This window comes from Eulemur rufifrons, chromosome 14 (assembly GCF_041146395.1).
Source record: "Eulemur rufifrons isolate Redbay chromosome 14, OSU_ERuf_1, whole genome shotgun sequence".
NCBI lineage: Eukaryota > Metazoa > Chordata > Mammalia > Primates > Lemuridae > Eulemur > Eulemur rufifrons.
Window position 1 is genome coordinate 33,425,073 of NC_090996.1, and position 13,218 is coordinate 33,438,290.

The following is a 13,218-nucleotide window of genomic DNA, read 5'->3' on the forward strand; positions in this document are numbered from 1 at the left end:
GCGGCTTCGTCTCGAGTCCCGGGCTCCGGTCTGTCTGCGCTAGTTTGTTGTGTGACACTGGCAGCGTCCTGCCTTTTGTGTAAAAGGAAAGCGACTGTTGAGGGAGACCAGGCAGGTGACATAAATGCCAGAAACAGCGCCCAGGACCTGTGGAGACCTGGAGAGGCCAGGGTCGGGGAGCGGGGCTGGCCAGAGGGCTCAGGCCTCATGACTGGCCCCAGCCTGCCAGAGCTGCGGATTTTAAGAGAACTGGAAATCCAGATTTTTAGGTGAAATCCCTCAGAGTGTTGGTGGTGGTTAATCCCAATTTCAGAGAACTCCCAAGCAGGCCACACAAAGCCTTTTCGAAAGCTTCCTAAGTACAAACTCTAATGCCAAATCTGTTTGGGGTCGTTTTACCCCTGACAGCCCTCGGGGTTGGGAGCATGCTGCAGCCCGTCACCCCACATTTTAGGCAAAGGGACTGAGATAAGGAAGGGCAGGGAGAGTCTGCCCAAGCCCTACAGCTACTGGCAGTTTCAAGTCCAGGATGGAGGGGGCTGTCAGTGGGTGGGGCCTGGGCTGCAATTGACAGTGGCCCTTGATTGGGCAGTAGGGGCGGGTGCCAGGGGCTGGATTAGTCCAGAAAAATCCCCTGCCTTGGAGGATTCCAGGAAAACACTCTGCCCCCCCCCCCCCCCGCCCTCCGCATTTGTGGTCAGAGTCATGCCTCAGAGCCTTTGGGGACCCAGCTCAGCTCCTGACTTCCAGAGAGCCCTGGGATACCCACACCCGCTTCAGCCCGGCTTGCAGCCAAAGCCTTTGGCTGGGCCAGCTCTAGTCTTTAGGGGGCCTGAAAGCTTGTCCCGGGAGGTTGGGCCACACCAGCTGGAGGGTTGCATAGTCTCTGGAGGACTCAGTTGCCTTCAGAAGGCAGGATAGCCTCTGGCCAGTCATTGTCAGGCGCTAAGTAGGGTCTGTCTGCAACAGTCACCTTACAGATGTCCCCTCCTCAGGGTCTTCTCCCCACAGGACCTCTTCCAGGATAGGCAGGGCTGCACACCCCACACGTTTCTCAGTACGTGTAGATGTAGGGTAGTGCATGGCTTGTGAATCTCTGCTTCTGGATCGGAGCTGACCCTTGGGGACGTTTAGTGTGGCCTACATGAGAGTTTTGTTTTGTTTTTTAAAAAGGCATCTCACTCTGTCGCTCAGGCTAGAATGCAATGGCATCATCATAGCTTACTGTAGACTTAAACTCCTGGGCCCAAACGAAGCAATCCTTCTGCCTCAGCCTCCTGAGTAGCTAGGACTATAAGCATGTGCCAACATACCTGATTATTTAAAATTTTTTTTGTAGAGACAGGGTCTCACTATGTTGCCCAGGCTGGTGTGGAACTCCTGACCTCAAATCATCCTCCAGCCTTGGCCTCCCTAAGTGCTGGGAGTTTTTAAAACTTTGAAGGCATTACCAACATTGCAACGTCAGGTGATTTCACATTGAAACGGGGCTTCCCAGCTTGCCTTAAACAGGAACTTTCGCCTGGGGCTGAGTGACAGCTGCCCCCTCTGGCCAAGGCTCACAGGTCACCCTAGTCCCCGCCTTTCCCTCTCGTCCCACGCCAGGCTCTTCACTCCAGTTTCCTGCCTGGCCCCAGAAGCATCTGAGTTTGCCATCAGGGCCATGTGGCTTCTTGCCAGACTATTCCTATGCCTCTTCCCTTGGGCCATGTGTCTTCTGAGGCCCTCAGAAGCGTCCACAGATGCCCGGGACCAGGAAGGGGGGTCCCAGAGCCTCCAGCCTGGCTTTCCCCAAGAAACACAACTTTTTGGCTACTCTTGCTTCTTGCCTCTGTGGCCAGTTCTCAAAGGTGGAGAGACCCCACCTGCCTAATGTGTCCACCCCTCCTCGATCCTGTGCCCTGGGCTCACATAGGTCCCATCCACCGAGAGGCTCAAGGGCAGCTTCTAGAGGACCCTCCCCAATCTGCCCAACCTTTCTACCGCCCCCTTAGAACCGGGTTACCAGCAGCCTCCATGGAGGTTCGGGACTAGGGAGTGTGGGTTAGGTTCAAGGATCCTAACTGCCTAGCCTGCATGACAGGGACAGACAGGGGACCTGGACTGCTTTGGATCAGGGGCAATGACATGCTGTCTGGGTTGGTGGGAAGGGACCTGAAGTAGGAGAGAGGCTGGAGGGGAGAGCCAGGGAGGGGTTGGTGGCTGTTGTGCCTAGCCAGCACACCCTTGGAGCTGTCACTGGCAGCTGATTGCAGGAGTGCTGGGAGAGTGGGCAGGGATGACCAGGAGCTGGAAGCCCCCTCGCGCCACCCAATTGGTACCACAGTTGTTCTGTACTTCCGGGGCCTGGGCTAAAGGCTGGGGGCAGATCTGGGCTCTGGACCTTCTGTGATCTCCAGTCTGGGCAGGCCCCTGGACTGGGTCAAGGTCAGAGCCCTTCCCCCAAGCCATAGCGGGAGAGGTGCCGCCACCAGCTCTCGCCACCACTGGCCCTCTGCCAGGCCAGGCTCGTGCCCAGCGTTCTGGACCCAGACCCAGTTTGGCTCTCTTAAAGAGGCCTGGGGTCAGGCCTGTGCCAGCTATTGGCCAACCCTTGGGACTGGGTGCCATGACCCCATTCCCTTGCCCTGCCGTGGCGGGCAGGATGCTCCTGCCTGGCAGAGCTGCCCATATGGCTCTGCCTGAGGCAAGGAAGACTGGCCTGACCTGTCGGAGGAGCCAGCCCTGCCCTCCCTGGCTTCCTGCCCCCTCACCCCCAGCGCCTGAGTCAGTGGGCCGGCTGGCTGGGGCTGACGGGGCAGGGTGACGGAGGCTGGCCAGGCCGGGCCTCTTCAGGAGGCCGGTTCAGAGCACAGGTAAGCCATCAGTGCCATGATGGAGGCCGCAGGCCTGTTCTGCAGTTCCCCGCAAGGCGACAGGGGGCCACAGGAGCCCCTGCCCAGCCCACCTACTCTGAGCCTCTGCCCAGAGCTGCACCTGCTCCTGCTTCTCCTGGCCTGTCCCCATGTAGCAGCCAGCGTGACCCCTGCTCAGCGCCAATCTGTTCTATCCCCCTTTGTTTAAAACATGCCATTAGCTTTTTGTTGCTTGACTGCTGAAGGCAGAACTTGCCTCTCCCGCACCAGGCCCCTTTCCATGTAGCTTCTGCCCTTCCTGGCCCAGCCTAAGCCCCTTACCCTCACTGCCCGAGCTACCAGGCGCATCGTCCTTCTCGTTCTTCAAACAGGCCCTGTACCCGCCTGCCACAGGACCTTTGCATATGCTGCTCTCTCTTTAGAACTCTCTCTCTGTGACATGTTTGATTTCTCCATAACTTTGGGGCTGCAGGGAGCACCCCGTCTCTCATGGTGCTGGGCCAAGTCCCACTTCATGTCCTCAGAGAACCTTTCCTTCATATATTTGTCTGTGGGATTGTGTCTGCCTCTAGCATCAGGCTGTGACCAACTTCAGGACAGGGGTGGGGTCTGTCACATGTATCTCTGGCCATATTTGCAGGTCCAGCCATGGGCCGGGCACGGACCAGTTCATCAGAGGAATGAATGATTGTGAATGAATGAGTGAGTGAAAGCCCTGTTAGAGCTACTGAAGGGGTCATGCTTCTGGTCCTCTTCTGGGAGCCAGTGTTGGTGTGGAGGGCACCTCAGGTCACACAGTACCTTTGTCCCCCACCCACCCCCTCCACCGCAGCAGGCAGGCTAAGCTGAGAAGGGCAGTGCTGAGTCGGGCTCACCGGCCGCCCGGGGTAATTAGGGGCCTGTGTTACTCACAGGTGACCGGCCCAGGGCACTCCAGGAAGTTGTGGAGACACTCAGGGCCCCACCCAGCCTCCCAGCCCACTGTGGCTCCTGGCAGGTTGGGGAGGTGGGCAGGAAGACGTGGGGGGCAGCTGGCTGGGAGGGGATGGGGTGGGGGTGGGGCTGGGCCCTTTGTTCCCTGGGTGAGGGATAGAGGCAGCTGCCACAGCTGGGTGACCTCTGACCGCCAGGACCACGGTGGGGATGGGGTTCTGTTTGAGGGTGTCAGCATCAGGGTGGGGGTCCAGGCCTGTGGGTTGCCAGGGACAAGAAGCCAAGGCCAGGAGCAAGAAACAGAACGAGGTATCCGTCAGAGTTCTTCTGGGCACCCCCTCTTCCCCAGAAGCTGGAAGGCAGCTCTTAGATGGCTGGGGCTGAAAAGAGGCCTCCTCAGGGCCTGGGAAGGGCCGTGTGAATCCCTGGGCAGTGACAGGCAGTGGTCAAGGCTGAGATGGGCAGACAGTGGCAGGGCCCTGGGGGCTCCCAGCCTGCCCTCTATGTTCCTAGCTCCCACCCTTCCCGCTGTGGTCCCACCTGTGGCACAGAGAAGGCATGGGAGGATCGTGCCAGCCGCTCGGCCTGCGCCATAGCCCTGCGGAGGCAGGGGGCCTGGCAGCCGAAGGGCCCCTTCTCTTGGGCACTTGGCTCCAGTTCAGGCTGAGGGGTTTCAAGTCAGCGTGGGGGGTTCTTGAGTTTCTAAGATATCGTTGAGGCCCAAGGAGCGTGGGATAACTGAATAGGTGCCCCCAGAACATGGTGCAGATCTGGATAGGCAGCACTGGGTCGGGTGGGGGCCTCCCTGGTTCTGGCAGTGACCCTGTCACCTTCCCCAGCAATGCTGGCCCAGTGTCTAGGCTGACTGGTGGGACGGGGGACAGCATGTATGTGGGGTCTTCTTGGAGTATCACAGTGGGGCAGGATCTGGCTTGAGCTACCTGGTGCCCAGGCCCAGTGTGAGCCCTGGAGTGACGCAGGTGCACAGGTGGAGGCCCCTGGGGAGGAGCTGCTGGGTTGTGGGTGTGTGCCAGGCCTGGGCCTGTGGGTGGCACAGGGAGAGGAGGCGGAGAGTCCTGGCGACCAGGCTGGATGTGGTGGGAGGGGCTGCGAGCTCCTGGGCACTGGGACACCTGTCTGGAGCTTCTCACTGGGTCACAGGGCTTGCAGCCCTCCCACTGCCCCTCACCTGCCATCACCGCCTGGCCCTCTCCCCAGGTCTCTGGTGCCCCTGCTGGACCCGGACTCCAGGCTGCTGGTGCTGGCAGGAAAGGTGAGGCAGAGCTGGAGCCCACCCGCGTCCACCGCCCAGAGTGCAGCCCCCGGGCAGCTGCCCTTACTTGCTGTGCCCCTGAGAGAGGAGGAAGTAGAACAGGGCAGCCCAGGCTGCTGCCCAGGCCCCACTGTGGCTGGGAGAACAGCCTCCTGCCAGGGCCTCTGCATCTTTACTGGCGCAGCCGAGGTGACTGTGACTCCCCCAGAACGTTGGCTTCCTGGGAGCAGGCAGAGAACAGAGCAGCGTTAGCACACAGGCGGCGCTCCATAAATGCTGACGCATAGCCCGGTGCTCACTCCAAGGGGCGGTGGTGCTGAGCAAGTGAGGTGCAGCGTACCTGGGGCTCAGCTCAGCACGTGGAAGCCTCCACAAACTTCTGCTGGGTCCTGTCGCTCAGGTCCTGGAGGAGGGCTGGGGGCAGCTAGGGCCAGACCTGGGCCACCCAGGCTGCCAGGGCTCGGGCAGCGAGTGGAGCTCAGGCTGGGCCTGTTTCAGGGCGAGAGGCAGCTGTACTGCTACGAGGTGGCCCCGCAGCAGCCAGCATTGAGCCCAGGTAGGCCTCGCCCGCTCCCGCCCCTCCCCAACCCTCCCCCTGCCCACCCTGCCTGTCCCCCTGTGATGTCCTCAACAGTGACCCAGTGTGTCCTGGAGAGCGTGCTGCGGGGGGCAGCCCTTGTGCCCCGGCGGGCGCTGGCTGTCATGGGCTGCGAGGTGCTCCGCGTCCTGCAGCTGAGTGACACAGCCGTCATACCCATCAGCTACCACGTGCCCCGCAAGGTGAGGGAGCCTGGGAGGGAGCAGGGGGCAAGGGCCTGGGGTATGGGGGGCCCAGGCCTCACTGGCCACCTGCCTGTCTGCCACCAGGCTGTGGAATTTCACGAGGACCTGTTCCCAGACACCGCGGGCTGTGTGCCTGCCTGCGACTCCCACACCTGGTGGGCTGGGAGCAGCCAGCAGGTAGGCCAAGGTCTGGCACTCCTGGCCTCTACTAGCCCCGGCGTCCCTAGTCTATGCTCCAGCTCAGCTGGGGCTACCTGTGTCCCCGTCCCTGCCCTGTCCATCCTCCACCCTGGGGCTCCCTCCCAACCTGGTGGCTTATGCCCCCTACGGCCTCAGCTGCCAGCCTCCCCACAGGTACAGAAGGTCAGCCTCAACCCCGCCCGCCGGCCCTGGCCCAGCTTCACGTCCTGCCTGGTGCCCCCCGCGGAGCCCCCCACTGACGGAGCCCAGCCTCGGGAGCCACCCGTGGGTGACGCAGACCCGAGCACAGACCCCAGCGTGAGTACCAGGGCTGCCCCTGCCTCCCGTGGACACTGCGGTGTTCTCCTGCCCAGCCGCCTTGGTAACAGAGACAGAAAACACATGCAGCATCAGAAAGGAATTTAACAGTGTTTTCTAAATTGAGCAAACACCTAAAAAGCAAGACTTCTCACATACAAAGCTAGATTTTTGGCTCCTCTTGAAATGCTGGCAGATCTACCCCGTGGGGCACACCCTCCCGCAAGGCTGGGAGCCAGCCTTGCCGCCTGCTGTCCCCAGGGTCTGAAGTTCAGCTGGCCTCCCCATCTGTGTCCCGCCCCTCCCACCCATCCCCTTCCCCCAGCGGGGGCTCGTGCCTGCCAAGTGTCCTGTAGCCTCAAGGGGACGCAGAGTGATGGCCCTGGAGTCGCCCAGCATCTCCTTGTCCCCTCGTGCCTTGGTCAGCATGCCCAGGGTCCTGCCCCCTGACCCGCACTTCCCCCCAGGAGGGCTTCTCCTCGCCGCCCAGCTCGCTGACCTCGCCCTCCACGCCCTCCAGCCTGGGGCCCTCGCACTCCAGCACCAGCGGCATCGGGACCAGCCCTAGCCAGCGGTCTCTGCAGAGCCTGCTGGGTAAGTGGGTCGGACGGGGAGCTCACCCCATACCATGGGAGTTGCCTCAACCCCGTCACCCTCCTCTGTGCCCTCAGCCCCACCTTGTCCCACTCTGAGGAGAGGTCTCACACAGGGCACCCCCACTCACCCGGACTCGTGCCTCCAGCAGGGTCACCTGCCCTGGGGGCTGGAGTAAGGATGCACATCCTCACCTGCAAAATGGGAGGGCGCTGGGACCACTGGTTTCCAAGCAGCTCCCTGGAGCCCGAGGGTTCCACCACGGTCCCAGCAGGGAGCAAGGGTCTGGTGCCCAGGCATGATTCCCAGGCCCGTGCTGTGCACCGGTCACCCACCCGTGGTGGGGGGCTCCGGCAGCCAGGCCTCAGTGCAGGGCAGGCCGGCACGGCATCCTCACACAAGGCTTCCTGTCTCTGCCACCTCCAGGCCCCAGTTCCAAGTTCCGCCACACTCAGGGCACCGTTCTACACCGAGACAGCCACATCACCAACCTCAAGGGACTCAACCTCACCACACCCGGCGAGAGCGACGGCTTCTGTGCCAATCAGCTGCGTGTGGCTGTGCCCCTGCTCAGCAGCGGTGGGCAGGTGGCAGTGCTCGAGGTGAGGGCTGCCCCCCTGCCAGGGCTGCCCTCCGTTCCCTGCAGGCAGTGAGGGTGCTGAGGGCATTAGCCACCCACACCAGCTCACTTAGCGCAAACTGTGTGTCAGGCCCCTGCCTGGCCTGTCCTGTAGTCCTCCCGGCTGCCCCACACAGGGGTGCCACTTTTATCCCCATTTTACAGATGAGGGTGAAGAGGCACAGAGAGTTTTAGTGACCTGCCCAGGTCACACAGCTTTGTAAGTGGTGGAGCTGGGATTCAAACCCAGACCACCTGAGCCGCAAGCCTGAGCTCCTCCCACCAGTCCACGCTGCCACCCCCTCACTTTCTGGGGCCTCATGGTTGGCACTTGGGCTCAGAGCACAAGGTGGCTAAGGCAGAGAGCTTTGGCCACGCGGCGGTGGGGGCATCTGCTGCAGAGGGTGGGGGCCCAGGTGCGCTGCTTGCCCTGCATCCCCTGGAACTGGCTGTCCTGCCTGGCACTGATGGGCTGCTGGGTGGGGGCACCTCCCGCAGCTGCGGAAGCCTGGCCGCCTGCCCGACACAGCGCTGCCCACGCTGCAGAACAGGGCAGCTGTGACTGATCTGGCCTGGGACCCCTTTGACACCCACCGCCTTGCTGTGGGTAAGGAGGCTGGACACCCAGCTTGAGGGAGGGTCCTGGGTCCTGAATGGGCCCAGCAGTGATGAGCTGTCGCTCTCCACAGCTGGCGAGGACGCCAGGATCCGACTGTGGCGGGTGCCCCCAGAGGGCCTGGAGGAGGTGCTTACCACGCCTGAGGCTGTACTCACAGGTCAGCTGGACTGGGATGGGGATGTGGGTGGGCAGTGGCTCCTGAGGGCTCATTGTCACCCCACACCTCTCCCCTAGGCCACACAGAGAAGATCTACTCCCTGCGTTTCCACCCACTGGCAGCCGATGTGCTGGCCTCCTCTTCCTACGACCTCACCGTTCGCATCTGGGACCTTCAGGCTGGAGCCGAGCGGCTGAAGCTGCAGGGCCACCAGGACCAGGTAGGATAGCTGCAGAGGCAGGGGCCCAGGCATGAGGTGAGAGGCTGTCTCTCATGTCATCTCCTGTCCCCAGATCTTTGGCCTGGCCTGGAGTCCCGATGGGCAGCAGCTGGCCACCATCTGCAAGGATGGGCGTGTGCGGGTCTACGATCCCCGGAGTGGCCCTGAGCCCCTGCAGGTGAGTGAGTATGGGCTGGGGGTGTCCCTCAGACCCTGTTTGGGGGGCCCTGGCTGGGCTTCATGTAATATATCTCAACAGGAAGGCCCAGGGCCTGAGGGGGGCCGTGGAGCCCGCATCGTCTGGGTGTGTGATGGTCGCTGTCTGCTGGTGTCTGGCTTTGACAGGTGAGGACTCAGAGACTGCCATTCCCAGGCTCTAGGAGCCACTTGTGTTCCCTTCCCCAAAGACACATAGACCTTTCAGACTTGCAGAAGCTGTCCCTGCCTCTGGATGGTTGAGTGGGTAGATGGACGGATGAATGAGAAGATGAGTGGGTAGATGGATGGATGGGGATGTAGATGGATGAGTGGAGGGAGGAGTGGGTGAGTAGATGAGTGGGAAGGAAAAGAGGCAATGGGGGACCCAGAGGGACGAGAGCCAGGCCCTGCAACAGGGAGCCCATGCCTGAAGTGGCCCAGGTGAGGCACAGGAAACAGAACCAGGCCAGCTGGAGAGGCCTGAGAGATGGGCATCTGGTGCTTTGTGGGGGACCAGGCAGGGCCTCCCAAGGGAGCTGTCAGCTGAGCTGGGTCACAAAAGGGCTGCTGAGCAGAGACCTGGAGGAGAGGGCAGGCGGGTCTGGGTGGAAAGGCCAGGAGGCTGCCCAGCCTGGCTGGAGCAGAGGGCAAGAGGCAGGACGTGGGAAGAGAGAGCCAGACTCAGAAGTCACAGCAGCCTGGGATGGAGCCACGGCCGGGACTGCGCTGAGGAGGGGCTGAGGCAGAAGGGAAGATGGGGACACTGCTGCCCAAGGCTGGTAGTGCTGAGGGCCAGCCTGGGCCTCTCCTACAGCCCAGAGAAGGGTAGGGGATGTGTTGGAGTCTCTGCCCTGCCCTCACCTCTCCAGCTCTAAGGATCTGCTTCTGCATTGACACTCTCTTGCAGCCGAAGTGAGCGCCAGCTACTCCTGTACGCGGCTGATGCCCTGGCGAGCGGCCCCTTAGCAGTGCTGGGCCTCGATGTGGCCCCCTCAACCCTGCTGCCCAGCTACGACCCAGACACCGGCCTGGTGCTTCTTACCGGCAAGGTGGGCTGGACTGGAGGGTGGGCGGCGGCAGGTGAGAGGAGGTGGGGATTGAGGCCAGTGTAGCTGGACCGCCATTGCCCACCTCCACCTTTTCAGGGTGACACCCGGGTGTTCCTGTACGAGCTGCTCCCCGAGGCCCCTTTCTTCCTGGAGTGCAACAGCTTCACGTCTCCTGACCCCCACAAGGTGAGGCCACCTCATCCCGGGCCCAGATGGGACCACGGGCTTCCCCGCCCCCTTGTGGCCATGTGGAGCAGTGCAGGGGCCTGTGGGGCGGCGGGCCCCCCTCCGGGTCTGGGGCTAGTGGTGACATTATCTAGGAATTTTGAGAGTAGTTGTACTAACCATTATTAATAAACTATAATCAAAGTTAAACTGTATGAACCCACAATATGAATCTACAAATAAATATAGTAAAAACCAACGTAATAAATCCTTAGTTTACCACTTCCTACTTATTTTATCAGATTTTACTATTTGTGCTGTCACTGTCATGCACATCTGTTGGATCCGTATGGTGGCAATGTCATGAGATGCGTTATTGTACATCTCTTCCCAACAGTATGCTCAGTGAGTTGAGTTGGTCACTTGAAATCGGCCATGGCTGGAGTGTTTACTCTGAAAATAGGCAAATGCTACAAATCAAGGCTTTTCCCTCCAGAAAGCCAGTCATTCAATGTTACTGGCACGTCCCTGTGCAGGGACAGGCCGTGGTCCTGGTGGTCCTAAGTGAGGAATGCTGGCACCCTGGGGATACCGTGAGCTCTGGGCCCCAGCTCCAGCTCTGACCCCTCGATTCCACAGGGCTTCGTCCTCCTGCCTAAGACAGAGTGTGACGTGCGGGAAGTGGAGTTTGCCCGGTGCCTGCGGCTGCGCCAGACCTCCCTGGAGCCCGTGGCCTTCCGGCTGCCCCGAGTCAGGGTGAGGTTGGGAGCCAAGGACTCCAGTGCCCAGCCCCCTTCCCAGCACCTGTCGGGGGCTTTGGGTCCTGTCTGGCCCTGCCCCCAAGCTGCCCCACTCATCATTTGTTGGGGCACCCCCTTATTCTGCTGAGACTCTGAAACTCATGGAAACCCCAGACTGGGGGGAGGGTCCCCGGTCTTGCCACGTCCCTCTCCTGAAAGACACCAGTGTGCCCTGGGCCTCTGGTCAATGTCTCAAGACAGCGCCTTCCTCCCCTTGCAGAAAGAGTTCTTCCAGGATGACGTGTTCCCAGACACAGCCATGAGCTGGGAGCCGGTGCTCAGTGCCGAGGCCTGGCTGCGGGGCGCTAACGGGCGGCCTCGGCTTCTCAGCCTGCAGCCGCCTGACATGACCCCAGGTGGACTGAGGGGCCGGGTTGGGGGAGGCAGCAGGGGAGTGGGGGGTGGAAAAAGGGGCAGCAAGCCCAAGTCTAGTCTCCGTTCCTGCTGGCAAGCAGAGACCCCTGGCACTCCCAGGGATGCGGTGGCTTTATCCACACTGTCTCTGAGTTCCTGGAGGGCAAGTCCCCACCCCTGACACACATGCACACACACGGGCACACATGCCCTGGTACCCAGGGCAGGCCTTGTGAACAGAGGCTTCAGTGGCTGTTAATGCCACTTCTTGGGTCTGTACCGCAGAATTCCCTAGGGCTTGGCACAAAGGAGTCCCAACCCAGGGACTCTCTGATGCCTGTCCTTGCCCTGCCCTAGTGAGCCAAGCCCCCCGTGAAGCCCCTGCCCGGCGGGTCCCATCCTCAGCGCAGTACCTGGAAGAGAAGTCAGACCAGCAAAAGAAGGAAGAGGTAGGCACAGGAGGGAGCTGGCTGTGCCATTGTCTCTCAGTTCTGTGGCCCGTACCTGGATGGGGAGAACAGCTGCATGTCACACCCTCCACTCCAGAGCTCGGTGGGGCACAGGAAGCCGGGGAGGGCAGTGAGAGCCCACCCTGCCCAGGCTGAATCCAGCCAAAGCTGGAGGCTTTGGACCCAAGTGCTTTTGGACCCTGGAGTACATTTGAGTGTTTGAGGCAATATGTGGAAACAGTAGCACCTGTATCTGGTACCACATGTCACAGTCTATCTCTGACTCTCCTGTCACTGTCTTTGTGTCTTTTTCAATGAAAACCCATCAACTTTGTCAGGGCTCTAATTAAAATGGCTCTTTTCACAACATTGCTGGGGTTAAAACCCAGTGTGGAGGGTGCTGATGTTCTTGGGGCCAGAGAACTGTATTCCCTTTCCAACACTTCGCTTGCCCCCTTTGCAGCTGCTGAACGCCATGGTGGCAAAGTTAGGGAACCGGGAGGACCCGCTCCCCCAGGACTCTTTCGAAGGTGTGGACGAGGACGAGTGGGTAAGTGGCGAGCAGCCCGGCTTCCCCAAAGGCAGCACCACCCCTCCCACATACACTGACGCTCCTGCCACCTCCCTCCCCCAGCCCTCCTGACTCCCTGCCGCTCTGTTTTATCACCCCAGGACTAGCCTGCCTGCCAGCCGCCTCTGGCCCTGCCTGCCACTGCCACCTCCCAGGTGCTCCTACACACCTCATATCTCATCCTTAAATTGGAAGATGCCTCTCTAGGCCTGGCACCCCTCATCCCAGGAGCCCTGGCTTCCCGTGGGCCCAGGGCACCTGCACAGCCGCTGGGCCCACTGTCGCTCCTATGGATCACCCGACGTCCGCTTTCTCTGGGTCCGGCTGCTGCTTCTCAGCTACCTGCTAACATGTGCAGCCAGGAATGTGGGGGCGTGGGGTGGTCGATAGCATGTCCCTGGCAGGCGCTGGGCTCCCTGTCTCCCTTGCCCTCTCCCCTGTCCTGGGCTGGTCCCAGGCTGGGCTGGCTTTGTCCAGCACCTTCAGTTACTGCACATTGCCCCATCTTGCCTGCTGCCTCAGTTCTGGTCAAGAGCCTTAGGGGCTGGTCCCCCACCAAGCTGTTTGGAGCAGCACCAGCCTCAGGGACCTGGGACCTGTTGCCTTGCTCCCCAGGCTTGCAGCCAGGAGAAGGGGACATCACAGAGCTGGTGGTCCAATAAGGGGGGTGTTGAGCTCCACAGGGACTGGCCCACACATATCCTGGATGTTCTCAGCAATTAAACTTTTCTAAGCTGGCCACTCTTGTGCTGTGTGATTACTGGGCTGTCTGAGAAAGGGAAGGGGACAGGGACAGGCATGTGTGTGGCCCTGGAGTGCCCCCATCCCAGCCTCGCTCTGCCCCAAAGGCCTGCTCAGCTTCGTGCTGCTGGGAGTCATGCATCCCCCACACAGGTTCTGGGTGGCAGCTGCTGCAGTGGACGGGGAAGAGCTTCAGCGTGTCGCAGCCTGTTATGCCAGACCGTATGCAGGTGAGCAAGCAGGGAGTGTGGACAGAGCTGTAAAGAAGGCAAATCGTGTGAAAGGTAGTGACTGGGTTGAGGGGAAGTAGGGTATTCAGGGGTCTGAGAAGATGACATTC

At 61.0% G+C, this 13,218-nt stretch overlaps 1 protein-coding gene across 1 annotated transcript in view; it reads left to right on the forward strand.

Annotated features, from left to right (window-relative positions):
* The window catches only part of CORO7 (coronin 7), a 52,747-nt gene extending 39,878 nt beyond the window's left edge, over positions 1-12,869 (forward strand). Inside the window, exons 10-28 of the mRNA XM_069486202.1 lie at positions 5,007-5,061; positions 5,560-5,617; positions 5,696-5,841; positions 5,929-6,021; positions 6,199-6,342; positions 6,810-6,936; positions 7,363-7,538; positions 8,054-8,162; positions 8,245-8,331; positions 8,409-8,551; positions 8,625-8,729; positions 8,811-8,896; positions 9,657-9,798; positions 9,895-9,984; positions 10,603-10,719; positions 10,984-11,119; positions 11,475-11,566; positions 12,030-12,116; positions 12,239-12,869. Of these exons, the coding sequence (XP_069342303.1) occupies positions 5,007-5,061; positions 5,560-5,617; positions 5,696-5,841; positions 5,929-6,021; positions 6,199-6,342; positions 6,810-6,936; positions 7,363-7,538; positions 8,054-8,162; positions 8,245-8,331; positions 8,409-8,551; positions 8,625-8,729; positions 8,811-8,896; positions 9,657-9,798; positions 9,895-9,984; positions 10,603-10,719; positions 10,984-11,119; positions 11,475-11,566; positions 12,030-12,116; positions 12,239-12,244 (1,999 nt within the window). The 3' untranslated portion in view covers positions 12,245-12,869. The remainder of the gene's footprint in view (positions 1-5,006; positions 5,062-5,559; positions 5,618-5,695; positions 5,842-5,928; positions 6,022-6,198; positions 6,343-6,809; positions 6,937-7,362; positions 7,539-8,053; positions 8,163-8,244; positions 8,332-8,408; positions 8,552-8,624; positions 8,730-8,810; positions 8,897-9,656; positions 9,799-9,894; positions 9,985-10,602; positions 10,720-10,983; positions 11,120-11,474; positions 11,567-12,029; positions 12,117-12,238) is intronic.
* Positions 12,870-13,218: the final 349 nt, after the last annotated feature.